The sequence below is a fragment of the Piliocolobus tephrosceles genome, chromosome 12 (assembly GCF_002776525.5).
Source record: "Piliocolobus tephrosceles isolate RC106 chromosome 12, ASM277652v3, whole genome shotgun sequence".
Taxonomy (NCBI): domain Eukaryota; kingdom Metazoa; phylum Chordata; class Mammalia; order Primates; family Cercopithecidae; genus Piliocolobus; species Piliocolobus tephrosceles.
This window is the reverse complement of record NC_045445.1, coordinates 863,632-890,766: the sequence shown is the minus strand read 5'-3', so window position 1 is coordinate 890,766 and position 27,135 is coordinate 863,632. Positions and strand designations below refer to the sequence as shown.

The 27,135-nt window shown below is 43.4% G+C and overlaps 1 protein-coding gene across 2 annotated transcripts; it reads right to left on the bottom strand.

Moving 5' to 3' along the window:
* Positions 1-677: 677 nt before the first annotated feature.
* MPP1 (membrane palmitoylated protein 1) lies at positions 678-27,135 on the bottom strand. 2 transcript variants are annotated; one of them, XM_023193635.2, is made up of 12 exons: positions 26,834-27,131; positions 13,775-13,918; positions 13,401-13,479; positions 12,615-12,700; positions 11,595-11,663; positions 8,680-8,876; positions 7,581-7,687; positions 6,544-6,624; positions 5,563-5,643; positions 3,731-3,933; positions 3,338-3,412; positions 678-1,356 (listed from the first exon to the last, which is right to left on the bottom strand). In XM_023193635.2, the coding sequence occupies exons 1-12, from the start codon at positions 26,933-26,935 to the stop codon at positions 1,180-1,182; spliced, it is 1,401 nt and encodes a 466-aa protein (XP_023049403.1). In that variant the 5' UTR covers positions 26,936-27,131; the 3' UTR covers positions 678-1,179. The 2 variants fall into 2 exon arrangements, with proteins under 2 accessions (XP_023049403.1, XP_023049404.1); XM_023193636.2 differs by lacking the exon at positions 6,544-6,624 and having other exon boundaries at positions 26,834-27,135.

Genomic DNA, 27,135 nt, shown 5'->3' with positions numbered 1-27,135 from the left:
GGGTGTGGTGGCTCACACCTGTAATCCCATCAACTTTGGGAGGCTGAGGCGGGCAGATCACCTGAGGTCAGGAGTTTGAGACCAGCCTGGCTAACATGGCAAAACCCATCTCTACTAAAAATACAAAAATTAGCCAGGCGTGGTGGTGCGCACCTGTAATCCCAGCTACTTGGGAGGCTGAGGCGGGAGAGTCCCTTGAACCTGAGAGGTGGAGGTTGCAGTGAGCCGAGATCCTGCCACTGCACTCCAGTCTGGGCAAAGCAGTGAGACTGTCTCAAAAAAGTGGCGCTTCATGGGGGAGTCCTTGGATGCAGTGAGGAGAGGCCCTGAGCTGTAGCCACATTATGAGCCAGGCGTGCAGAGTGGACCCCAGCCCTGGCTCAGCGACCAGCCTCCACTGTACCACGGGACCCCAGGCTAGGATTTTCTCTAAATATGTCCCCACAATGGGCTCTCCTCCAGATACGACAACCTTAGGGTGCTTTTCTACATGGGTACTAGCCAGTAGAGACCTGCAGTGGGGGGCACAGAGAATGGGGATTCTTCCAGGGCACTGGTGTTTATCATCTGCATTCCATCTGAACACAAGAGAGGCATCTTGTGTTAATGCCATTGTCCAGGAGCTTAAGTGAAATGGACCACATTTCTTTGTGTGGAAACCCAGAGTTACAAGGTCATTGGCATTTTAACACAGCATTTTTATTGCTTTTGAAGGTTTCCCTAGAGCAGACATCATTCTATTGCACAGATGTGTCATTTTGGCATTATAGAAAGTTGCAGTTAAAACCGGTTTCTCCAAAATAAAAAGACAAACGAGATACCCAGCATATACAGTTGAAGGCAAAGGAGGGCAGGCTTTAGAGGGATGGGGTCGTTGCTTTTGCTGTGCATCATCCTTGATTAGCAGTTAACGTTTTGGTAGTACTGGTTACCCCCAATTTCTAGAAATCCTTTTGAAATCCAGATTACTGGGGCCCCATCTATCAGGAAAATCAAATCCCAACCCTTCAGGAGCCTGAGCAAGAAGACCGAACCCTACTGGATTAATTAGGATAGCTGCAGAGAGCCGGAAGCTGACACAAAACTAGTTGGAGCAGCCCTGTTTGTCTTAAAGCAAGAGGGGGGGGGAGTTCCAAATGCTGGAGAGGGGCATACAGTGGGTTCCCCCATTCTATAAGCTTAGTAAACCCAGGAGACAGGCACCCACTGTGGAGAACTGCACGCTTGGTCGAAGGCTTCTTGTAATTTCTTAAGGGTTTCATCAACACTATTATTGACCAGTGAGAGGTCAAAGTAGTGAGCGTACTGGCTGCGGATGGCCTCAGAGTCCTTCTGCAGCTGCTGCAGGGCTTCTGTCTGCAAAGAAGAAAGCCACAGATGAAGCAAGCTGCACCACCCCCAGCCCAGAGAGGCCAGTGACAGATTTTAAAGAGCAAGTGTTAGCGTTGCTCAGCTGTGCATCATACTTGAAGAGTCAAACTTGGAAGACATTGTGAAAGAATGTTAATATAGGGCATGAAGAGGCAATCTCAAAAGACCATGGCAATTCTCAGAGGATCTCAAGCTAACCCTGACTAATCAGAGCCCTCTGGAGAACCAATAGCTATGCAGAGACAGCATGGACTTCACCAGCATCTCCCATTAATGCCCTTTGAACATGGAAGAGCCATTTCAACAACCACCAGAGCTGCAATACTAAAACAAAGATAAAGGTGATTTTGTTTTGTTTTGTTTTGAGACAGAGTCTTGCGCTGTGGCCCAGGCTGGAGTACAGTGGCACAATCTTGGCTCACTGCAACCTCCGCCTCCCGGGTTCAAGCAATTCTCGTGCCTCAGCCTCCCGAGTAGCTGGGATTACAGGCATGCGCCACCACATCTGGCTAATTTTTGTATTTTTAGTAGAGGCAGGGTTTTGCCATGTTGGCCAGGCTGGTCTCGAACTTCGGACCTCAGGTGATCCGCCCACCTCGGCCTCTCAAAGTGCTGGGATTACAGGCGCGAGCCACTGCACCCAGTCAGATAAAAGTGATTTCTAATCCCAGAGCACACCTGTAATCCCAGCACTTTGGAAGGCCGAGGCAAGATGATTGCTTGAGCACACGAGTTCAAGACCAGCCTGGACAACACAGTGAGACCCCATTTCTACAAAAAACAAAATTTAAAAATGTGTGTGTATATATCTCACAACTCTTTCTTTGACCTAAAACCAAGCAGCCATGAAAGACAAATCATGTAACTACATAAAAGTAAAAATGTCTCCATAGCAAAAAGACATGCCAAATTGGGAAAAAAAATTGCAGCTGATATTACAAAGGGCTAATTATACAGACTTCCTAATACAGACTTCCTATACATCAAAGGCCAATAACGCAGCAGAAAAATGAGCTAAGGACATGACCAGATAATTCTCAGAAAAGGCAATACAAATTGCTCTTCATATGAAAAAGTACCCAATCATCTCTTTTAGTAAAAAAGAATGAGATACCATTTTCCCCGCCAGTAGCCTGGCAAAAAAAGAAAAGACAACATGCTACAGGCAAAGAGAAACAAGCACTCTCACAGGTGGTTGGAGGGACTATAAATCCTAAAGGAGTGTAATTTGGCAGTCCCTGTCCAAATTCTAAGTGCGTGTGCTCTTGGACCCAGTGATCCTACTTGGAGTTTTTCCTACAGATATATTTGCACACGTATGCTATATGCACAGGGCTACTGATTGCAGTATTCTTTATAATCAGTATTTGAAAGCAACCCAAATGGCCGTCAACAGGTGAATGGTTAAGTAATTACACATGCATGTAGTAGAACACCATGCAGCTATTGAGAAAAATAGTTCCTCACACCCTGATAGGGAAAGGTGTCCATTGTTCAATCAAAAAGCACAGTGTAGCAAAGTGCATGGGTAGGGCTGGGCAGAGGAGCAGGGTAGGCTTTTCAATATATTCCTGGCTCCTCTGTCTTTCCTCACAGCCATACTGCACCCCAGGGCGGGTTCAGTGCCACCTCTGTCCATCACAGCTTCCCCTGCCAGAGCCTGCGTCCCACCAGTATCAGGATCTGCTCAACTGTCCATCTCTACCCCTGGAACTGTGTGCCTCCAGGACAATGACTGGGCCTGGTTTGTTTTGTCCCCATTACCTGTCATGGGCACCGGCCTAGCTAGTGGTTTAAGAGCTCGAATGAATGTGCATGCCCTTTGGCTTCTTGGCCCTGGAGGAAGAAGCCCAGCTGCAGCTGTGACCTCCAGCCAGCACTCGGGCCAATGACCTGGACTGAGGTCCTAGTCTGGGCAGGCCCGGAGAAAGTGAATTCCTACCCAACCCGCACAACCTCTCCTCACCTGAGTGCCCTGGTCAGTAGGTGCAATGAATACAATGAAAGGTGAAAGTTCTGCTGTCCGAACAATTTTCAGGGTCAAAAAAAAAAAAAAAAAAAAAAAAAAAAGAAGGGGAGGAAGAAAAGGAAAGTGAAAACAAAAAACAAAACAAAACAAAAAACCTACATAGCTGTCATAATGGATTCCTTCTAAATAAGCAGCTTTGAGCTTTACCCCAATACTACTTTCCATCTTTCCCAGTACTACTGTTCTTGTTCCAGGCTGACCCCATTAAAAGTGCTGAAGCAATCCTGAGCCCCCAGAAGATTCCCAAGGAGCACTATATTTTTCAGCACTCTCTTTGCCATCCCTTGTGTGGCTGAGCCCATCTGTCCCTGCCCTTCCGTGCCTACCCACCTGGGGCTCAATGTCAAGGATGGCAATCTTGTCTTGCTTATGAATCTGGTGCACTGTTTCAAATTTGGTGCCAAACATGTTGCCTTGGTAGCTGCCAAACTCCAAGAACTCATTGGCAGAGATGTTCCTTGTCATCTCCTCTGTTGAGATAAAGTGGTACTCCTTCCCATGTTCCTCACTCTTCCTTGGCGGCCGTGTTGTATCTGTGTACAAGAGCCCAAATCCCTGACAAACTCCAGGTCCTCACCCTTTCATGAGGGCTTGGACCATGGTTGTCTGTATTGAAACCCTAGCTGCCTTTGGTGCATTGACTTTAATACAGGGGTTCCTCCCATGGCCTCCTGAAGAGCTGATGCTCGAAAGTGATGTACACCAGGAAATCCCTCCATCTGCCCAGGACACATTCAATTTTTAAGGGGCAAAGCCTAACATAGGAAATTCCTATCATCATTTTCCCTAGATGAAGTTACATCTCTCAAACTTCCAAATCTAGGAATATTGAAACTCAGAAATGAAAACAGCGGAAAATATTTTTAAAACAGATCTATAGACTATGCTCAGGATTTCTTGGAAATATATTTAAGGTTTCCTCTTCATGACTTGGAAAGAAGAGTACTTTGGTTTACTCTCAGCTCATGTTGTTAAAAGTTGGACGATTTTCTATTACTCATACAAATTGTCTAATCAGTAAAATATGCCTTCCAGATCACACTTGTCTCTCACCTGGCCCCTTCTCCTCAGTCTACAACCACGTGTGATTCTCTTGAAGGAGGAGCCTGTACTGGTTATTTCTGCTTCCCCACTCACTCCTGGGGCCATTTGCTTTCTGCTCCTAATGCGAACCTGGAATAAGTCTACGTCCCTCCGGCAAGGAGACAACTCTCAATGATCCATGTGTAAAAAAGCAAAATGAAGAAAGAATTAAAAAAAAAAAAAACTAATATGAGGTTTAGAATCTGGTTTTCTATTTTGCTTAGCAGTACAGTAATTCCTCACTTAATATTATTATCAGTAGGTTCTTAGAAAATGTGACTTTAAGTGAAATCACATGCAGTTGGTCCTTGAATAACACGGTTTAGTTCAACTTCATTTCATTGTATTGTTGATGAGTAAAAAAACTGTTTCTTGTTATATGTCATTTCACTTAAAGTCACAGTCTTCGAAGAGCCTATTGACAATACTAAGCGAGGAATGACTGTATTTCTTTCTGGGAACACACACAACTATACCATGCAGCATCACTTCTGGGAATGGAAGAGTTATCAAATTCACCTGATCACTGGCGCTACTCTTCTCCATATCTAGGACTGCTGTTGAGATAGTTTGGGCCTTTCCTAGGCACTGCTTTGACTTAGAAGACATTCCATGAAAATGAGAGGCAGCCTGAATATCAAGACTGGGATAGCTAAGGAAATCCACCAAGGACATCCACTCAGTGGACTATAAAAACCATCCTCAAAGAGAATTAGGCAAATTGCAGGGGAACATGAGAAAGTGTTTAAAAAGTAAAATGACAAAGTTATATGTATAAACTTTAATACTTAGTAATTTTTAAGGGAGTATAAAATGTTTACTACAGCTTCTGTTATGTAGACAAACAGCACGAATAACAATAAGAAAACAGTTAATCTGTTAGGTGGAGGAATTGTGGGCACAAATTTTTATCTTTCCATATTTTGTTTAGTTTTAATAATCAAACATTTAAAATAAAATAATTAAAAAAAAAATAAAATAACACTATGGTATTTCAGATGGAGAGTAGTAAAAAGTACTACTGATGCCCTGTCCTTCAGCCTGTCACCTCCCCTCCACAGTGCCTATGAGCTACTTACATGGGGCAGGGTACACAAACTTCTCCGGATTCTGGCTGAGCAGGGCATTCTTAATGTGGCTGCGACCCACCCCACTGGCTCCTGTGTAGAGAGAGAACATCTTTTGGAAAGCGGGGAGAGGAGCAGGGATCGGGGATAAGATACAGATTTTCCTCTCTCGGCGCTCAAAGCTGCCAACAGGTGAACATGAGTTCGGGTTCCATGTGGGCTGGGGTCGGGGCCTTTAAGCTGTCAGAAGATTTGGGGCCACCAAGGGGCTTCAGGTCCTTTTTTCCATTTCGGGGAGAAGGCTCTTTCTGAGGACTAAGGGTTGGGACTCAGAATGTAACTGTCACTTCTGCAGAGGAGCCAGCGAACACATGAGGCTTTCTGGTTATTTTCTAAAATTTCTTCAAAATTAATGGAACTGAATTTAAGCCAGTGTTTTTACTAGAAATTTTACCAAAACCTTAATGTAGATCCTCTAACCAACTAAAGTTTCAACTCTAAAGACAGGAAGGTGAGCAGCCTGCCAGAGGCAAAGCCTACATACCTGGGTTTGAAGCAAGGACTTACTCTGTTTCAGATCAGAGTCACTGCTTGGGGGAAGGGAGCTTCCAAGGCTTATATGGATGACTGACAGCTCAGAATACTAACAGAATGCTAGCGAAGCACTCCAACATATTTGCTTTAAAAAGCATATCACTGCCAGCGGACAGATGAACAAAGAGCAAAACCTTGTTTCGGACCTGCCAGCATGAAACCTAACCAAAAAGAATTCGTTGCTAAATAGTAGAGAAACTTAAAAGGTTTAGTTTCACTTGTGAGGTGGACCCAGATGGGGTGCATGTGAGGATTCAGAAAATTCCTTACACCTGCTCTATGTGGAGAACCCAAGAGACCTCACTTATTTTCTTCCTCACTGCCTTTTTTTGGGGTGGGCACATGATACAGGCAGGAAAATAAAGACAGAAATGTGCAAATGGGGCAATGAGAAGATACCGATCAGCACCAGGGTCTTCCTCTTGAATGCAGGGAGCCGAACGACTTCCTCGTAGGAAACAACATCCAACTGATCAAAAACTAGAGACAAAGAAAACCAAGCAGTGTTCATTTCCAGAGCTGGGAAGAACAGTGTTCCACACTCTGAAGTGGGAAAGAACCTCATGATGTCTCAACAAGCAGGGAGGAAGTGACTAGAGATGAGGCCAGGGAGGTTGATGTGAAGGAAGGACTTTGGACTGTATTTTTAGTGTGGTGAAGGGAATTCTGAGCAAAGGAGTTGATCTAACTTTTGGACCCTCTCTTCCTCCTTGCTCTATCTCTCTGAGCCAACTTTTCTTGTCTCCTGTCCTCATCTCTTCTCTATAGTTTCAGTATCAGATGTTCCCTTGGCACTTAGAGCTGAAGAATGCCAGTGCTATCTCTGTTCTGCCTGAATGTCCCTTATCTTAGAAGATAGTGCTGCTATTGACCCAGCTGCTCAAGATGGAGACCTGGTGTCATCCTGACTCTCCACCCCCTCACCTGCTCACAACCCAAGACTGCCACTATCATTCCCTGGCTGGTGGTGTGCATGTGACATCTCAGAAAGAGAAATGCAGATGGAAAGCTGACCGTGTGAATTCTCTGCTCAAAACCCTTCACTAGCTCTACAGTCTGTAGTACAAAACTGAAAACGCTAGAGAGGGTGCACGAAGCTCCTATGACCTGGTCCTGGCCTCTCCCTCTGGCCTGTGTTCTTGCCCCACTTCTCCTCTCCCACCACAGATGTTCTGGCCACATCTACCTCTGTGTGAGGGGTAGGGTGATGAGTAGGTGTGGGCAGACCACTAGTCCTCCTTTACATCCACTGGTCTGACTGCGGCAAGCTTGTGAAGATGGATTCAATAAAAAGAAACCAGAAGAAATGATATGCTTTATGTAGAATGCGCCTTCCGCTGCACACTGCACCACCTCCCCTTTTCTGCTGGTTACAGAGACTGGGAAACACACGAATGCTGCCAGGAGCCTGGGGCAAGAAGGCTCAGAAAGCTTACTCGAGCTGTGCTTGGCCAGATATTTGTCTTTGTACTTCTTCTTCTTCCCAAAGGGACTGCAGCTCGGGGCTTCGCTAGGAGCTGACTGAGCCATACTTGCCACTCGCCTGGTAGGAAAAGACAATCAAGGAGTCAGCTTTCCTCCCCCCCCCCCCATACCCCCCCGTCACTCATTTCCTAATCCCCTTCACTCTCTGAGTGTCCGTTACAGTGGGACATAATGTGTGCAAAGCGCCCCATACGCTGTTTGGTGCATCTTGCACTGTGCCCTGCCCTCAGTCAGGGACCTGGCCCCTTGAGTCTGTGTCATCCAGTACCTGTCAGCACATTCTGGACACAGCCCACAAACAACGTGCTTTCTTTGGTCTAGACCTTTATGACCCTCCCTCACTCTAAGAAATACACTGTACATTGCAAGCCAGTATTACACATACATCTATAAACAAAACACATACACACACCCCACATATATATATCTAAAACAACTGCTTCACAAAACAGTAACTTGTATTACTACATGTAATAGATTCTAATATTTCTATTCAATGTCAACCCCACAAGGGTTGTAATCTTTACACTGGGGTAATTTTGCACAGGCAGAGGGAGGCTCAGTGTTGGATATGTTATCAGTTGGAACTGTTTTGTGAATTTTTCTGTGAGCAATCTGACTCGGGGACAGGAATTATTTCTTCTATGTACCAGAAATGTGCCTAAAGGACACATACTTAAATGTGACTGTTTTCTGCAGGACTCCAAGGAAATCCCAGAAACAGTATGGCTGGTAGAAGTGCACTAGCTTGGGAGATAGGAGACCAGGGAGGGCTCCGTCCCAGCACTGTCACGTGCTTTGTAACTATGGGGAAAACGTTTAAGGAAGCAAGAGGCCCACATAGGAATGAAGAGCTATTTGGGCTCCCTTGCCTGTAGTTGCCTCTCAGCCCAGCTTATCAACTCATGCTTAACCCTCCCCCACCCACTATGCCAGGAAATCTAGGAGGTCTCCTCGGTCGAGAAACAGAAACTACAAACAAAATGACAGATTTTCTGAAGCTATTTGTGGCAGGCACATGGCCCTTCCGCCTGCACACAAATGGCTCACCATTCCTGCAGTTCAGGGGAAGGGATCAATCCTGCTGACTCCTTGGAGGAGCCTTCCACCCGTCCCTGCCACCAATTGCTGTCATCCTTGTTGATAATCTGGATAATGTCCCCAGTAGCAAACTTCAGTCCCGCCTCCTTGCAAGGGATCAGACTGTCCTTTTTGGGATCATAGTCAAACTGCGCTCTCATGAACATCTAAAAAGAAGGCAAAAGGAACTGCAGGCGGCAGCTCCAAAAGAAACACCAGCATCAGAACATGTCCTGCTGTAAACAAATTGGGTCAAGATACACAAATCTGACAAGAATCTTACAATTTCTCTCTGCAACAGAGATGTAAAAACGCCAAACAAAATATTAGCAAGTCAAATTTAGCTATGTATAAAAACTATAATAAATCACACCCAAACAGGATCTAGTTCAGCAATATAAGAAGGTTTACTACCTGAAGGCCAATAAATTCACATTAACATAAAAATGGAAGAAGATCATATGATCCCCTCAATAGATGCAGAAAAAGCCTATGATAACATTCAAAACCCATTCAAGATTAAAATTCTTAGTAAACTTGGAATAGAAGGGAGGTTCTTTATTGTGAGAAAACCCGACATCCAGCGCCATACTTCTCAGGGAAAGATTAAAAGCTTTACCCCCTTTTTTTCAAGGACATGGGTCTTGCTATGTTACCCAGGTTGGTCTCGAACTTCTGGGCTCAAGCAATCCACCCGCCTTGGCCTCCCAAAGTGCTAGCATTACAGGCGTGAGCCACCACACCTGGCCAGCTTTCCCTTTAAGATGGAAAAATAAACAAAAATGCCTGCTATCATCATTTCCACTGAGATATGGTGCAGATGCCTCTTTTATCCAAATTGACATGCAGGTTTGGCATAGGGATAAACAAACAGTACAATGGAAAAGAATAAATAGGCCTGTAAATATTACTCATGACAAAAGTGCTGGTGTACAGTAAATGATACTGGTTCAATCGGTTGTGGATCCAAATGTGAAAAATCAAACAAGTAAGCATTTAGAAGAAAACACAGGAGAATATCTTCTTAACCTTGTAGTAAGTAAAAACTTTTAAAACAAGATGTAAAAAGTGCTAATCAGAAAAAAGTGGTAGATTGAATTTCATTAAAATTAAGAGTTTCTAGTCATTAACAGGAACCATGAAGAAAATAAGCCACAGAAGAAGAGAACATACTTGGGATGCATATGACAAAGGACTCTTATCCAGAATATATGAGGAACTCCTACAAATCAGTGAAAAGCCTTGAATTGGTATCTTACAAAAGAGGATACCCAAGTGGAAAAAAAACATATAAAAAGGAGTTTACCGTCACTAGTCATTAGAGAATTTTTAGAATCACAATGTGATACCACCATCAGGATGGCCAAAGGGCGAAAAACAAAACCAAACAAATCAGACAATGGTAAGTATTGGTGAGAATATAGAATAACCAGAACCGTCATACTGTGCAGCTGGGGATGTAACACGGTTCAGCTACTTTGGAATACTATTTGGCAATATCATCTAAAGATGAAGACACACATATCCTACAACCTGGTAATTCTACTCTCAAAAAAAAGGCATAGATGTATGCACAAAACACATGCACAAAAATCATATGATTTTTCTCCATTTTTCTGTTAACGTGGTGAATTCATTGCCCTTCAGGCAGTAAATCTTCTCGTATTGCTGAATTAGATCCTGTTTGGTTAATGGCAGCACTACGTAAGACCAAAAAAGCTGACAGAATAAACTGTAGCATGTTCATACAATGAATGAATGAGAATGAAGCAATATAGGCGATTCCCATAAACATAATACTGAGTGAATAAAATGAGACACCAAAGAATTCATACTGTATAATTCAATGTTAATACATTTCAAAAAGGAGCAAAACTCATCCCTGCTGTTCTAAGTCAGGGTTATGGTGGGCCTTGAGGAAACAGGCATGGCGGGGCTCGGGGAGGCGGTCTTAGGCTGCTGGCATATTCTGTTTCTTGAGCTGGGTGCTGGTTGCATGGGTGTATTCAGTTTGTGAAAATTCATCCAGTTTTATACTTGTGATGTGTGCCCTTTGTTGAATATATACCCATATATGCCAAAACTTCAATTTAAAAGTTTACTTAAGAAAATTATACCATCATACTACAAGTAACCTGCAATAGAAACTTCAGATGTATTCTTTTAAATATCTCCTTCTTCCACATTGACTTGCCATGGCCCTGTCCAGTCTATTCCTCTACTGGCTGATGAGCTGTGTGCAAACTGGGAACCATTTCTCTTTATGTCACCTCCATGTTCTAGCACAGTACTTTGTACATGGTAGATCCTCAATAAATTGTCCATGAGTGCTCAACAGGTTCTATCTATCTTCTTTCTTTCTTTACTTTGCCACTATCAATCACAGGGTTTTATTATTGCTATTTTAAAAGTTATTTGCCAATTTGCTTGGTGAAAACTGGTGTCCCATGCATATTTCAATTTGCATTTCTTTGATGACAGGTAAGATAAAATTTTTTTTTCATATGTTCAATGCTCATTTGTAGTTTTCCTCCTGTGAATGATCTCTTCATTCCCTGTACCCATTTTCCTCTTGGAGTTGTATTGATTCCTTACCATCTGTAGAATAAGATTACCCTCTCCCTTCCTACCTGACCACTAGCAGCAAAGGCTCATTCATTCTCTACTACTGTCGTCACTATGTTCTCCCTTGAGGAAAGGGGAATGAGCTCCTGTATTTTATACCAGGCAGGGAATAATGGGACCCTGAGCCAAGCAGCTACACACTTGTGAAATACTTAGAACTTAAAGTTAGACTCGCATCCCTTATAATCAAATTTCAAAGAATACAAGACAAATGGCCCAACTCCTGCCATCATGACAACAGAGAAAATGGTGCCACCCACCTGTAGTGCAGGAAGACGGCTTTGCTGGTTGGGAATTACTTTTAATGAGATCATTCCTTTGGTTTCTTTCTATTTAAAAAAATGGACATAAAATTGTACAGAAAACTCAGTTGAATGATGTGATCATTCATTCAAAGTCCCAGGTTTTTTTCCCCAACAACCATCTTTACATTTTGAGATTTTGTAGGACAATTCCTCCTTTAATACAAAAGTGTCATGTGCCCCACAAAGCAGCATAACAATATGAAGACATGAAAGAGTAACAAAGAAAAGCTAACTAAAGACTTTTCCGAGCTGGGCACGGTGGCTTACGCCTGTTGTAATCCCAGTTCTTTGGGAGGCTGAGGTGGGTGCATTGTCTGAGATCAGGAGTTCGAGACTAGCCTGGCCAAAATGGTGAAACCCCGTCTCTACTAAAAATACAAAAATTAGCCAGGCATGATGGTGGGTACCTGTAATCCCAGCTACTCGGGAGGATGAGGCAGGAGAATCGCTTGAACCCAGGAAGCGGAGGTTGCAGTGAGCCGAGATCGCGCCATTGCACTCCAGCCTGGGTGACAGAGCGAAACTCCATCTCAAAATAAATAAATAAATAAATAAATAAAAACTTTTCCTCCCCAAAAAGTCCTGAAGAAGTTCCTAAAAATGAACTACAGCACATATATATCCAAGCCTTTCCCCATACCAATAAAAGCATTACAAATATTTACATACATTATACATATACATACATATGTATTGTTTGTTTTTAACAAAAATGGGATTCTACTATATACATTATAACTTGCTTTACTTCATGGAATACCAGATTGATGCTCCGGGTTATTTGCCGTGCTTTAGAATTTTACGAAATAAAGGCAGAAAATTATCATTTCTTACACAAAATAAAGACTAGCAGTGAAAAGAGCCCCCTCAAGAAGGTACAAATACTTTGACAGAAAGATGAGGTCACTGATACCAATGTCGATCAGCACTTATGGAGACAATGGAAGGTCTTTATCTAGCATAGAAAATACCCACCATCGCCTTCTGCAGCTGATCCACTGAATGATTAGTCACATTTGTGCCATTGATTTCCAGGATCTCATCCCCCACGTGAAGAGAGCCTGCCATGAAATGAAAAATCAATCCACAAAAGAACAAAAGTTCAAACAGGAGCTGTCGATGTAACTCAAGATACCACAGAAGAGAAACCAGGATTTACAGCATGTTATGAAACAGATTGTGTCAAATACTCAGGATTGAAAACATTTGACTTGACAGTTTAAGATGGTCTCATCCTCCTTGGCCTCAGTAGTCCAACAGCACAATAAAACACCTTGTCCTCAAATTCCTGGAACTAGAGTGGCTACTGACTCCAGACTACGACACAGATGTATACACTAAAAAGAATAACAAAGCAAGGCAAAGATCTCAGTACTCTTCTTTCACCAGCAAGCTCCATGTTTCTTTGTTGTTTAGCTCAAACCCCAAAATGCTACCAAATGGTACTGCTGTCCTTTCCGAGTCTAATGCAATGGGTGGCATGTGGCAATTGCTCAAATATTAACTTACTAGAAAAATATTGGCATAAATAGGTGTGAAAGAAGGCTCAGATAGAGAGATGGTCGCACTGGGCAATTCACATAGAGATCTTATCATGTAGTGATTCTACAGAGCCAGTTATTAAGCCACAAAAAGTCTCTTGGCACACTCACAAAAATGCTACCAGTTTGGAGGATTGTAAGCTTCATGCCCCACACCACTGAACAGAGGGTAAATTATTAATTCCTGAATAAAACCCCACCCAGAGCTCCCACAGAGTACCTTGTCTATGGATCATGCCACCATGAAGAATTCTGGCCACCGTACAGGACTGTTTTTCATTCAGCTTCAGAGTGATTCCCTGAAATAAAGACAATGGCACGATAAGCTTTATTTTAAGGTCTTTCTGAGATTATTTTAGAAATAACTTATGGCAATTTCTCAGGAAAAGCATTTTCCATTTATACCCAGGATAGTCCTCAGCTAGAACAGGCATGAAGCCTGCTTTGAGGAGGAATTTGAGATGAGGATGAAAAGACAATATTGGGGTTGGCCAATTCCCTAACTCCATGAGCAGCCTTCTGCGCTGACTCTTCTGACCCAGTGACTCATGGGGTAGAGGGTAACTGGTGGGCAACAATAGGACAAGGGATTACCATGGGCTCTTCTGTGACCTTCTCAATCTGTATGAGTCGCACTTTCCGCACCTCCTGTCCCTTGACTTGGGCAGGGCTACCTGGGGCAGGAGACCCATTGGTGTACATGTCCTCGGTCACAGTATTCAATGGATGTGATACAGCCTGTCAAGTCCAAACAACAAAGAAATGTATGAAATATCAGGAGCAAGGCCCACAGTCAGTCCACAATCTGCAACTCTAACATTCAAGAGGCTCTGAAAACTTATTTCATAAGTTTGGCCTCATTCTTATTTGAATTGACATGAAGCTGTTTGTAAGCTTTATTTCTCCAACTTAATAGACATGACATGTTAGCCAAGTGTGGTAGTGTGCACGTTTAGTCCCAGCTATAGTCCCAGGGCAACAGAGCGAGACCCTGTCTCTAAAAATAAATAAAACAGACATGTTTATCTAGGTTGCTGCAGAAATATTAATGTGCCTTGATTTACATGGTGCTCCCCTGGATCCTGCTTGGGGGATTACATAATATATAACAAAATTAGAAAGATTCTGAATCCTGCAGCACCTCAGGCTCCAAGGGTTTCTGGCATGTCCCCTTCTCCTCTGTATTTCCTTGAACAACCTGATGCTCTCAGTCACACAGCAGTAAAGGTAATTCAGGTTAACATCAGTTTCTCATGAATCACCTCTTAGGCTACAAAGAACTTCTACCTGTAGAATTAGGTGCTTAGGACTGGGCCCTGAACCACGGTGATGACAATAATACATTGCCACTGTGACTCCTTCCCCTAATCTCAAAGACAACAAAGCTAAATGAGTTACTCTACCAGGCAGCAACTCTTCATTATAAATCTAAAGTAATTTAAGGCACTGTGGTAAGAAGAAAGACAAAAGACCAATGTAACAGAACAGAAAGTGCAAAAACAAAGCCACACGTTTATAGTCAGGTGACACTGCAGTGCAGCGGGGAAAAATGGTCTGTACAATAAATGTCATAAAAGGTCCCAAGTATAAAATGAAAACTAAAAAGACAAACACTTTAAAAGTAAGAAGTCTATTCATCAAAAAACTCTACTGAGATGAGCATAGGTTTAGTAGACAAGACACAGGGAGCAATCATCATACAAGCAAACAATTGACTTCATCAAACTCAAACCTTCTCATCAAAACATAAAACATCTTACATAAGAAACTAGACAGCTATGACACAGCCTGAGAATAAAAATTTGCAATATTTACATTTGACAAAGGATTTGTATCTAGAACACATAAAGAACTCTTACAACTTAATAACAGGATGAAAAGAACCATAAACAAATCCTGTACTCAAGCCAATGAGATGCATGCTGAAGCCTGCAGGGGTAAAGTGCTCTGATATCTGAAAATTATTTTGAAATACCAGGAAAAAAAAAAGTGGACAGATGGGCAGTTTTTGGATAGAAATGTGATAAAGCAAACATAGCAACATGTTAATTGTAGAATCTAGGAGGTGTGGCTATATGGGTGTTACTATAAAATTCTTTCATCTTTTTGGCGCCATTCCAAGAGCAGCCAGTACCCTTTAAAAATATTATAAAATTTAATTTTTGAACCATTTGAGCTTAATCTGAAGACTTTATTTTCCTTTACCCATAAGTGTCTCTATATGTTAGGAACGAGCATTTTCAAAACTGAAAATTTAACATTGACACAATATTGTCATCTGGTCCTCAGTTCATATTTAAATTTTGCCAACCCTTTCAAGAATGTCCTTTATAGCTATATATTCCTTCCCCAGTACAGAATCCAATCTAGGACTTTTTGGTCCCAGAATCCAATCATGCATTTTTCACATTTCCTTACTCTTCCTTAATTTGGAAAAGTTCTTCTTCTTTCATGACTTTGACACTTGAAGAGTACACACCTGTTATTTTGTAGATGTCTCTCAGTTTGGGTTTATCATCTGATATTTTTAAAGATTAGATTGGGATTTTGCATTTTTGGCAGGAATTCCAGGAAAGTAGTGGTGTGCCCTTTCCAGAACAACACTATTCTTAAAAGCCCAAACCTGAAAATACCCCAAAAGTCCATCAACAGTAGAATGGATAAACTGTGGCATATCCAGTGGATATCCCACATCAATGGGAAGGAATGGCTACTGCTACACCACAACATGGTGGATCACCTGTGGATCACTCACAGGTGATTGCTCTCTTCTCCTTAAAACGCTCCTTCTCAGTTTGCTTTGCTGGTCTTTCCTCATCTTACTGACCTGTTAATGTCTAAGAAGCCCAGGGCCTGGGGTAAGAGCAATCACAATCGGGAAAAACTATGGAAACCTCTGAAAACGCTCCCTTCCCACCCCAGATAAAATATTAAATCAAAAATAATATAGCCATCTGGAGGAGGAGGAGGAGGAGGAGGAGGAGGAGGAGGAGGTATATGCCTGAAGTGGGCTTATGGAATGGCCTGCTGAAAATAGGGGATAGCTGCATTCCAGTCATACCCAGAGGTGACCCTCAAAACAGTAGGGAGGGAAGATCTTCCCAATAGGCAGAACTGTGAGGAGTGTGCCACTCACTGTGTGGGGAAGGAGAAGGGTCCCTAGAAGGGAATACATGTATTCCTGAGCAGTGTCCACTGGCCTGCCCAAAGCCTAGAAAAGGACTAGAAGACGAGAGACAAGGAAGTCTGGAGTAGAGGCTTACATCATTTCTAAGGGACTCTGATTTCTAAGTAGAAACTTTGATAAGATGGTGAGGTTTGGGCCAGGTGCAGTGGTTAACACCTGTAATCCCAGCACTTTGGGAGGCCAAGGTGGGGAGATTGCTTAAGCCCAGGAGTTTGAGACCAGCCTGGGCAACATGGTGAAACTCCTGCCTCTATAAGAAATTTTAAAATTAGCTGAGTGTGGTGGTGCAAGCCTGTGGTCCCAGCTACTCGGGAGGCTGACGCAGGAGGATTGCTTGAGCTCAGGAGTTAGAGGCAGCAGTGAGCCATGATCATACCACTACACTCCAACCTGGGCAACAGAGGAAGACCTTGTCTCAGAAAAAAAACCAAAAACGAACAAACAAAAAAACATAACATGGTGAGGTTTGAAGTAATGTTCACTATCAGGTGACCTCAATGAGGGAAGTACTGAGAAAGAGAAACTGCCTTGTCTAGCAACTAGAACTTCAAAAAACTCACATGACACCAAGTCATATGGCATTGCTGTTATAACAAAATTGTCTAAGATAGGCTTATATTTAAAAAATTGACTTATGATACCTGGGATACACCATGCACGTATGAAAAGGAGGTTCTGAGAGTAATCTTGAAGATTTATTGTTAAGCAAAAAATAATAATAATGTGATGAAGGGTATATTAGCTTCATCATAAACAGTGAAAGAATGATTATATTCATATTTGCTTAAAAATCCATAAACTGGCCAGGCGCAGTGGCTCACACCTGTAATCCCAGCACTTTGGGAGGCTGAGGTGGGAGGATCACTTGAGCCCAGGAGTTTGAGACAAGCCTAGGCAACATAGTAAAACCTTGTCTCTACAAAAAATAAAAAAATTAGCCGGGCACGGCGGCATGCACCTGTAATTCTAGCTACTCGGAAAGCTGAGGCGGAAGGACTGCTTAAGCCCAGGAGGTCAAGGCTGCAGTGAGCTGTGATTATGCCACTGCACTCTAGCCTGGGTGACAGAGTGAGACCCTGTCTCAAAAAATAAAATAAATAAAATAAAATAAATGAAAATACATAAATTATGTCTGGAAGGAGACATAAGAAACAGTGGTTGCTTCTAGGGAGAGGAACTGGGTGGCTATAAGATGGGGTGAGAAGGAAATTGTTTTCACTGTGTATCAAGTTATACCTTTCAAATTATGTATTATGTGCTTGTGTTACTTTAATAAAAGAAATTAGTAAAAGAAGTTTCCAAAGTGATTGGGACTCAGGTTCAAGTACTTGTATGGTTCTTGTCCTGCCTCAGCCTTGACCCTGTTTAAGGGGAGGAGGGAAATAGAAACCGACAAAAGTCATCAGGGTTGAAGGATTTCTCTCTCTTCTTTACTTTTCTTTTTTTCTTTCTTTCTTTCTTTCTTTCTTTCTTTCTTTCTTTTTTTTTTTTTTTTTTGAGAAAGAGTCTCACTCTGTCGCCCAGGCTGGAGTGCAGTGGCGTGATCTTGGCTCACTGCAACCTCCACCTTCCGGGTTCAAGCGATTCTCCTGCCTCAGCCTCCAGAGTAGCTGGGATTACAGGCATGTGCCACCATACCTGGCTAATTTTTGTATTTTTAGTAGAGACGGGGTTTCACCATGTTGGCCAGGCTGGTCTCCAACTCCTGACCTCAGGTAATCTGCCTGCCTCGGCCTCCCAAATCTACTGGGGTTACAGGCACGAGCCACCGTGCCTGGCCAGGATTTCAATAGCTTTCTAGAAGACAGAAAGCAGATGGAGGAACGACCAAGGAGAGTTGAGACAGCTAGAGCCTAGAATGTGCATACCGGAGGCACCAGCCAAGGGGATAACTGTGGCCTCTGCAGAAAACAACAGATTCAGGGCTCAGAGACCCCCAAAAGAAGTGAGGCTTGTGGTTCTTGTCTCATTGGCCAGAACTGTGGAACACGGCCATCCCAGCTAAAAAAGAGGCTGGGAAGATTAGTTTAGTTGACCATCTTGCCATCCCAAACAAGATCAGGGATCTATAAGTGAGAAGTGGGATGTTGGATCGGCAACCAGTTATAACAATATAAAAACCACTTACTGATTTTTACTTTTTAGAACTCACTTAGAAACAAATCATGAAACAAATAACAGACTGTAAATATCACCACCATGACAATATTAAGGTACACATGTACATGATAGGAAGTTGGCAGGTAAAAAGGGGAGAAAAAAACGAAGGGAAGAGGCCTATAATCTTGTTCTGTTACAAAGTGGGGATTCAAGAAGTAGTATCTGCATTGGTTGGACAATAAACGAAGGAATGAATGCATAATTTAAAGTTCCAAGCCAGGTGTGGTGGCAATGTGCCTGTAGTCCTAGCTACTCATGAGGCTGAAGCAGGAGGATCGTTTGAGCCCAGGAGGTCAAGGCTGCAGTGAGCTATGATAGCACCACTGCACTCTAGCCTGGGCAACAGAGTGAGACCCTATTTCCAGAAAAAGAAAAGAAAAAGCTCCAAGGGTAACCACCAAAGCAGAAGTTGCAAACTGTTTTATTTCAACCACATGTCTCTGTTTTGTTTAGTAAAAATCAGGGGACTCTAACTTCTTTTTAAAGTACGGGAAGATCTGGCACCACTCTCCAGGTGGCCCCAGCTCTCACATTCCCTACTGATGCCTCATCCAGAAGCCAGTGTTGGCTACCGATCACCCTACACTTGGGGTGTTATTTTTCTAATACACAAGAATTTTCACTCACTTGGTCCATGTAGGTTACACTAAAAGCACGTCTAGACTTGACCCTTTAAAAATCATATACATGATGGAAAGGTACAGGCCCATGAAAAGCTAAAACAATTTTGAAAAACAAGACAGTAGGAAGATCCAGTCTGCACAGTTTTGAAACTTACTGTAGTATAGTCTCAATAAAGACTACATGGTATAGACACGCAGATCAATGGAACAGGATAGGGAACCCAGAAACAGACCCACAGAGATATGCCCAGTTGATTTTTAACAAAGATGCAAAAGCAACTCAATGGTGCTGCAGCAATTGGAAACTCATTGCCAAAAAGGGAAATGCTGACCTGAACCTTACCTTCTAAAATGGATATGGACTTACACGTAAAGTGCAAAACTAGAAAATATTTTTGGAAAAAATAGAAGAAACTTGTCAGGATCTAGAGCTAGGCAAAAAGTTCCTATACATGACACCAAAAGCAAGATCCATAAAAGGAAAAATTGGAAAACTGGACCACATCAAAATGAAAAACTCTTGTTCTGTGAAAGCCCATGTGAAGATTATGAAAATACAACAAGCTACAGACTGGGAGAAACATTTACAAACCACATATCCAATAAAAGACCAGTATATAGAATATAAAAAGGGAGTACTCAATACTCAACAGTAAAAACAATCTAATTAGAAAATGGGCAAAAAACATGAACAGATTATTTCACCAAAGAGGATATATAAAGATGGCAAATGAGGATATAAAAAGATATTCAACATCATTAGCCATCAGGGAGAAATGCAAATTAAAAAAACAATGATATGTCACTACACATCTATCAGAACAGCTGAAATAAAAAATAGTGACAATACTCATAACTGGTGAAGCTGAGGAGAAATTGGGCATAACAGCTTTATTTATAACAGCCAAAACCTATAAAGAACCAAAATATAGGTGAACAGTTAAACTGTGGTACTTCCATACCACAGAACACTTCTCAGCAATTAAAACAAAAAACACTATTGATAGTAAAACAACTTGGGATCCATCTCAAAGGCATTATCCTGACTGAAAGCAAGCTAATCTATCTCAAAACATCACATACTATATGATTCCACTTATATAACAGTCCTGAAATGACAAAATCATAGAGACATTGAACACAGTAGTGGCTGCAAGGGGTTGCGGGGATGGAGTAGGGAGGAGGACAAGTGTGACTATAAAGTGACAGCAGGAGGGAGGTCTTTGTGGTGATAGAACAGTTCTGTATCTTCATTGTGGTGGTGGCTAGAGGAATTTTATTTTATTTATTTATTATTTTATTTTTTGAGGCAGAGTCTTGCTCTTGTTGCCCAGGCTGGAGTGCAATGGCACGATCTCAGCTCACTGTAACCTCTGCATCCCGGGTTCAATCAATTCTCCTGCCTCAGCCTCCCGAGTAGCTGGGATTACAGGCGTGCACCACCACACCCAGTTAGTTTTGTATTTTTAGTAGAGACGGGGTTTCTCCATGTTGGTCAGGCTGGTCTCAAACTCCCAACCACAGGTGATCCACCCGCCTCAGCCTCCCAAAGTGCTGGGATTACAGGCGTGAGCCACCGTCCCCAGCTATGTTATATTCTTCTTATCCAGCTTTATTACAGTGATTGCTTTTTACATGCCAGCCTTTAAATTAAATTAAAGACTCAGCAAAGCTTAGTAGAGGCAGAACACATTCCAGCTGGAAAAGTTCAAGAGTTGCTGTCCCAAAGGTTGGTCTTTCAGATGTGCTTATCCATCAAGATGTTCCTCTTTGCGATGACTAAGAGTCATTATCACGCTTACCCAGAAGTTGCAAATGATGACTAAGAAAAACGGAAACTTTCAACGTGGTAACTAAAGTACACACTTGCAACAATAAGTTTTCCAAAAGCAAAGCACAATTTTCTCCCCCATCAACTTGTCCCTGAGCCACCCTGTCTTCATGAGACTCTCAGAAAGGGAGGGTCAGCTTCTCTGAGACTTCATCTTACAGAACTCCTTCAACTAGTCCCCACGTCTCCTCATTACTGACGTGTCTCCTCATTACTGACGTATCATAGGAGAAAAGATATGCAGACATATACTGTAAGTGACATGAGTAATGCTGAACAAATAATAAAGGTCAAAGGTACTAGATTGTATTTCTCAGAGGTCACTTCACAACCTCCACATCATCCCCTCAAAGCAGCCACCATCATCTCTACTGGATACAGGAGACCACAGAGCTATGGCAGGCCTGCCCCTGACCAGTGACAAGGCAGGGCGGAAGTGGCTCTGTTAAGGATGACTGCTGGGATTCAGGAGGAGCCAGGGAATAAACACCCACGCACGACTCCATGTCTGGCCTTTGTTCGGCAGCATCTGGCCTTTAATCAGACAAAGTGCTGGAGTGGCAACGCCTGCCGCTCTGACAGCCCCTGCGGAGGAAACATCTGCAGGGTTCAAAGGGCAGAGGCAGTTGCTCAAAGGAAGTTGGAATTTAAAAAGAGATGAAAAACGAACTGGGCAGGGGGCAGGTGGCGGTGGGGGCAAATAGAGCGGGGGCAACTGAAGTTGGCTTTCTAATCCAAACAATTAGATTAAGTGACAGTGAACATAGGAAAGAACAAACATTTGCTCAGCCTACTGTTAGGCTCTTTGCCAACTGCTCCCACGTGGAGACTTAGAAAGCCAAGTCCAAGACGGCGAGAGGATGCCAGACAGCTGCCCCAGCAAGCCCTGGCCCCAGGTGCCCGCAAATTCCCTCTCTTTGCATGAGCAGTATCCTATTCCATTTTGGGAAAAAAAACAAGAGAAACTGAGAAAGCCAAGGGTATTCTGAAGTATTAGAAAAAGAGTAGCAGTGTTTAACCACAAATGAGAGGAACTAGGAGCCAGGATATTCTTGCAGGTACTGTAAAATCATACATTAACCAGGTGCTTTGCTTCTCAGGTACTAAATCCATCTGGGAACACACACATCAACCTAAAGGCCAAGTCTCTAGAGATCCCTTTCCAACGAGCTTTATCTACCCCATGCTCTCAGTACACATGCAAAGGCTTTTGCTTTCACGGGGCCAGGACAGAGGTGGGGAAACAACGGGAAACTCAAGTAGCACCGTTCCACACAGAAGAAACACAAGGCTGCAGACACCTGGAGCTGAGTCCGGACACTGCCATTAAACCAGTGCCAGAGCTGTGTGCAAATAACAACACTCGTTAAATCAAATGCTCATCCCCACTCTATGGTCAATATTTGAAGACATAAAATGGTTCAGAAACCTGTCTGAGCTTAAAGGATGAGTAAGCCTCAGACTCCAAAAGTTAAACTATAAGCATGGACTTTGGAGTTTGTGCAGGTACAAGGAGAGAATGCAGAATATTCAGAGATGATGACAGGTGCTAAGGAGGAAAATAAAGCAGAAAAGGCCTTGTAAAGAAGATAACTTTTGAGGGAAAACCTATGATGAGTTTTGTTCATGTATATTTCTTCGTATGAAAGAAAAAAAGAAAAGCAAAACTCTACGTTACGAAAGTTCCTCTTCCCCTCCTCTGGCGTCACTTCCCCTACCCCAGCCAATCTTGGAAATATGGCTATTTATTTTTGCCTTTCTACACTCCACACTCAGAGTTCTTTTTTAGCAACGCTGAAAGGTTAGAGGCAATTCACTGCTTCTGAGAAAAACCTCTGCATCGACTAATTTTGTCTCCCCTCCTGACACTGTCTCAGGACATTTTTGATTGTCACAACTTAGCGGCGAGGTATTACTTTTTACAACAGAATTATCAGACCCAAAATGTTAACAGTGCCCAGGTTGGCAAACTCCAATTTAAGGGAATTGATCTTAACCTGAAATATCTGTTCCTGATATTCTATTATACTTCAGTGTCTTGAGTAGGGAGAACAAATGAGTTAGAAAAGAATAGAACGTTCATGATGAAACTCAAATCTACTTAGCCACAATAAAAGCAGATTCTTATGTACAAGGTATCCTAAGCCCTTCTGGTTTTGAAAAAAAAGTCATGAAAGGCCAGGGACGCTGGCTTATACCTGTAATCCCAGCACTTTGGGAGGCCGAGGCAGGCGGATCACCTGAAAGCAGAAGTTTGTGACCAGCCCTGCCAACATGGCGAAAACCCATCTCTACTAAAAATCAAAAATTAGCTGGGTGTGCTGGCAGATGCCTGTAATCCCAGCTAGCTGGGAGACTGAGGCAGGAGAATCGTTTGAAAGTAGGAGACAGAGGTTACAGTGAGCCGAGACCACGTCACTACACTCCAGCCTGGTCGACAGAGCAAGACTGTATCTCAAAAAAGAAAAAAAAAAAAAAAAAAAAAGAACAGAAGAAAAGTCATGAAGTTCCTGGAACTGAAGGATAGGAAAGGCAGACTGGCTGAGACCACACCACATACTGGGGAAACTGGGCAGAGGATTGCATAATTTGAAAATTACACTTTACTTTCTAGTATCAGTTCTGTGAAAAGAAAAACCTTGAACAGAAACATTTCCTTTGCAAACGAAACAGCAAGATCCAAGTCTGGAGCAAAAGTTCTTTCTCAGGTGAAATTATAACTAGTCAGAAGCAGAGTCAGTGATCATGCACACCATAGACTTGACCTCCTCCCATCGCAGAAGGTGCCACACCTAGCATGCACCTTGGTGTCTGTGCACAGGCTGTTCCCTCTGCCGGAGTGCTACTTGCCAGTTACAGCCTAGGTACTGGGAAATGCAAGAGCCCCACTGTGCTGGGTGCCCCTCCTTGCTCCACAGCGCTCCAGGCCTGCCTCTATCACATCACCACCATACTACTCTGTATTTGTTTCTATGTCTGTGTCCTTCCTTATTTGCGTCCTAGTTCCAGCAGCAGACCTGGAGTAGGCAACAAACAACTGCGTCACACTCAATGACCACCAGCGGGGAGTAATGCTGCGTGTGATGGCCCTAAGAACCAAGAAACAGGTTTTCTTAGTGGAAATTTGCCTGGAGCCTGACTTATCTGTTAGGTGATTTTTTTGATGTGGGATAGGCCCAAGTGAATTTTCAGGGATTCTCAACCTATTGCTTCAGGTCCTGGGGAAAGTGTTGCTTCAAACAGGCCCAAAGAGGAAAGCAGTATCAGGAATTTTACAACTACTTTTACGTGCATTAATGGGCACTACTGTGAAGAACAAGGCCAGAGAGAGCTAATAAAACTAGTTTCTCCATCAACCTGCCTAGACCACATTGAAAAAAAAATAATTTATCTAAGGAAGGAGATATACTTAAATAGGGGAGACAGGCTACATTCAAACCTATTGCAAAATTATCTTTAGACAATATTTTTTCAGTATTAAATGTGGATTATAATTGGAAGTGAAACTTTGTGTTTTGGATCGGTAGCCTTTTTCCATAAAGTGACACCTTTAATGAAACTTTCAGCAAAATAATTTTATAATTTCTATTGAAGCCAACAACTTCCTCACAGGTTTTCCTGCTTCAACTCTTGCCACTATAGAAAAACTTTCTGACTGCTACTACTGGGCAGGCAGCTCCTAGGGGATACTGGGTCATTACCCTGGATGTCCCAGTGTGGCTCAAGGTCCTTGTCAAGTATTACCTCACATAAATGTTGCCACAGCCTTCCAAACTTGCCAGTTTCATAAAGGAGAGAAACCTAAGGTACAGAGAGCTTCAGCAGCTTGCCCAAAGCCACGTAGCAAGTGAAAGGCAGAGCTTGGTGCTGCAGCAAAGACTGGTAAGAGCCCCAAAGGGAAGGTGAACCTAAAGAAATAAGAAGCTGCAGGTTTGTGGAGTCAAGCCACACTTCATCATGTGAAGATTCTCCCTCAGATGCTCACTTTGGCACAGCTGATGCTATTTCATTCAGGGATTTAGTAAGTTTTCTTATTTGATCTTCTTCAAATCCTTTAATAAAAACCAAACAAATTAGCTAACTAGTAGACTGTCTCCAATATTATAGTATAAACTCAAAGCCCCACAAAACATGCTGTTTACCCAGGGGGTGTGCCCACAACATAACACTGGTGGTGACAGGGTCTCTTTTCGAAAAGGCAATCTTTCAAGCATGCCCATAAGGGAACACATAGGTTTACATAAGAACCCCGACACAAAATACATCATACTGTAGGATTCTATTTATATAAAATTCCAGAAAAGGCAAATCTATAGTGATAGATCAGTGGTTGCCAGGTTCCAGGTGGAGGAAAGTGACTGACTGCTAAGGGCCACAGGGGAACTTTCTGGAACCTTGAAAATGTTTATTCTTTGTCATGATTGTGATTGTCATCAAACTGCACAATTAAATTTCATGAATTCTACTGTATGCTAACTGTACCTCAATAAGACTTCCAAAAATAAATAAAGAGATTTTTAAAAAATAGTTGAGGCTCAGCCAAGTGAGTAACAGAACTTGTAATTTTGTCTTGTCATCTGTATAACAATAGCATCTTTCATGCCTGTATTATTTCTGCACTCATTTAAATCCAGGCTGTTGCAATCCTGATTTGAAATGACAGGCAGGTGTGAATGCCTCACTCCGAGTGGAATATAAAGGAAAAGGCAATGCGGCGCAGCAGAAAGTACACTGACCTTTGACTCCGCAGACACAAAATCTAGCCTCAGTTCTGATGCCCATTACTTGTTTCCTTGAGTCAATGCCACTCAGCTCAAAGAGTCTACAGCTCTACTGTTTGCCTTACATTGCAGGGATCTTCAGTTTTCTCATCTGTGAAATCGGAGGGTTACTCTAAATCCCAAATGTCCACCTCTTCAGTCATTTATTAATTGAGGCCTTGCAGTCTAGGAAGGATGTTCATGCTGTGACTTCTAAGCTTCTGCCTGGCTCTCTGGTTCTCTCTGGACATTTTCCCCTTGTGACCTGGCCAGCATGCTGTGAGGAAGGCCAAGCCACAGGGAGAGGCTGCTGGTTGATTTTCCGGCTCATGGCTCCAAATGAGAGCCAGCATCAACTTCCAGATGAGTAAGTGAGCCGTGTCCCCACCTGACAGACCCTGAATGACGACCACTTTGCTGGGCCCAACCAAAACGAACTATGAGAGACAAGAAAATGCTCAGTGTTGTAAACCAGCGAGTTTGGGAGAGACTTGCCAGCAACAGATAAGCACAACCTACCCTTAGGGCATCTTTGAGGACACAGGTTAATAGCTATTTACCAGCCATCCATCCCTGGAATCTGGATTCCTTGTTCCACCCGCAAATACACACTGGCCACCCTCTGCACCACAGCACAAGGGGACCTGCCTAAATGAAGAGGAACAGTGAGTGAGCTGTTTAGAACCAGAAGCTGGCTTTTACAATCATTTGTGCGGATCCAAACACAAGCACTTCAACAACAACCAGGCAGATCTACTCCTTGATGTGTTCCTTAAAGACTTTCTGTTACTCTGACTTCCGTCCACGAGGAAGTTTTTCTTGACCTTAATAAGCTCACTGTCCAGGCCGCTGTCTCTCCTGATTTCCAACTAGAAGGACTGCTGGGGGCAAGGATCCACTGCACCAGCAGCCCGGTACGAACCCGGCCGCGCGCTGGCCTTGCCCCCACCCCGCTGGCTATCGCGGCCTCCGGCCTGTGGCCCGGATCCGCAAGGTCAGTCCACCCGGGGACAGGGCCCCGGACAGGGAAAGTCCCGAGATGAATAGCCGAGCCCCGGCCCAGCACCCTTGGGACTCGCGGAGCCCGCTCACCTCTGGCCGACTACGCTTCTGCAGCAAGTGCTCCAGGTAGAGGTCGGAGAGCGCCGTGTGCATGCTGCCCCCACTCTCGCCCTCGCTCGCCTTGAGCGTCATCTCGCAGAAGCTGGAACCCAAGACAGGGCAGCGCTGGGAATGAGAAGGCCCGGGGCCTGCGGGGCTGCAGACACCGCGGGAGACGCGGTGCGGCTGGGCCAGTCACCGCCCCGCAGGCGGTGCGCCGGGCGGGCGTGGACGGAGCTCCGCCCACGCTCCACCCACTCCTGCCCTCGCCCCGCCCATGGAACCCTCCCACG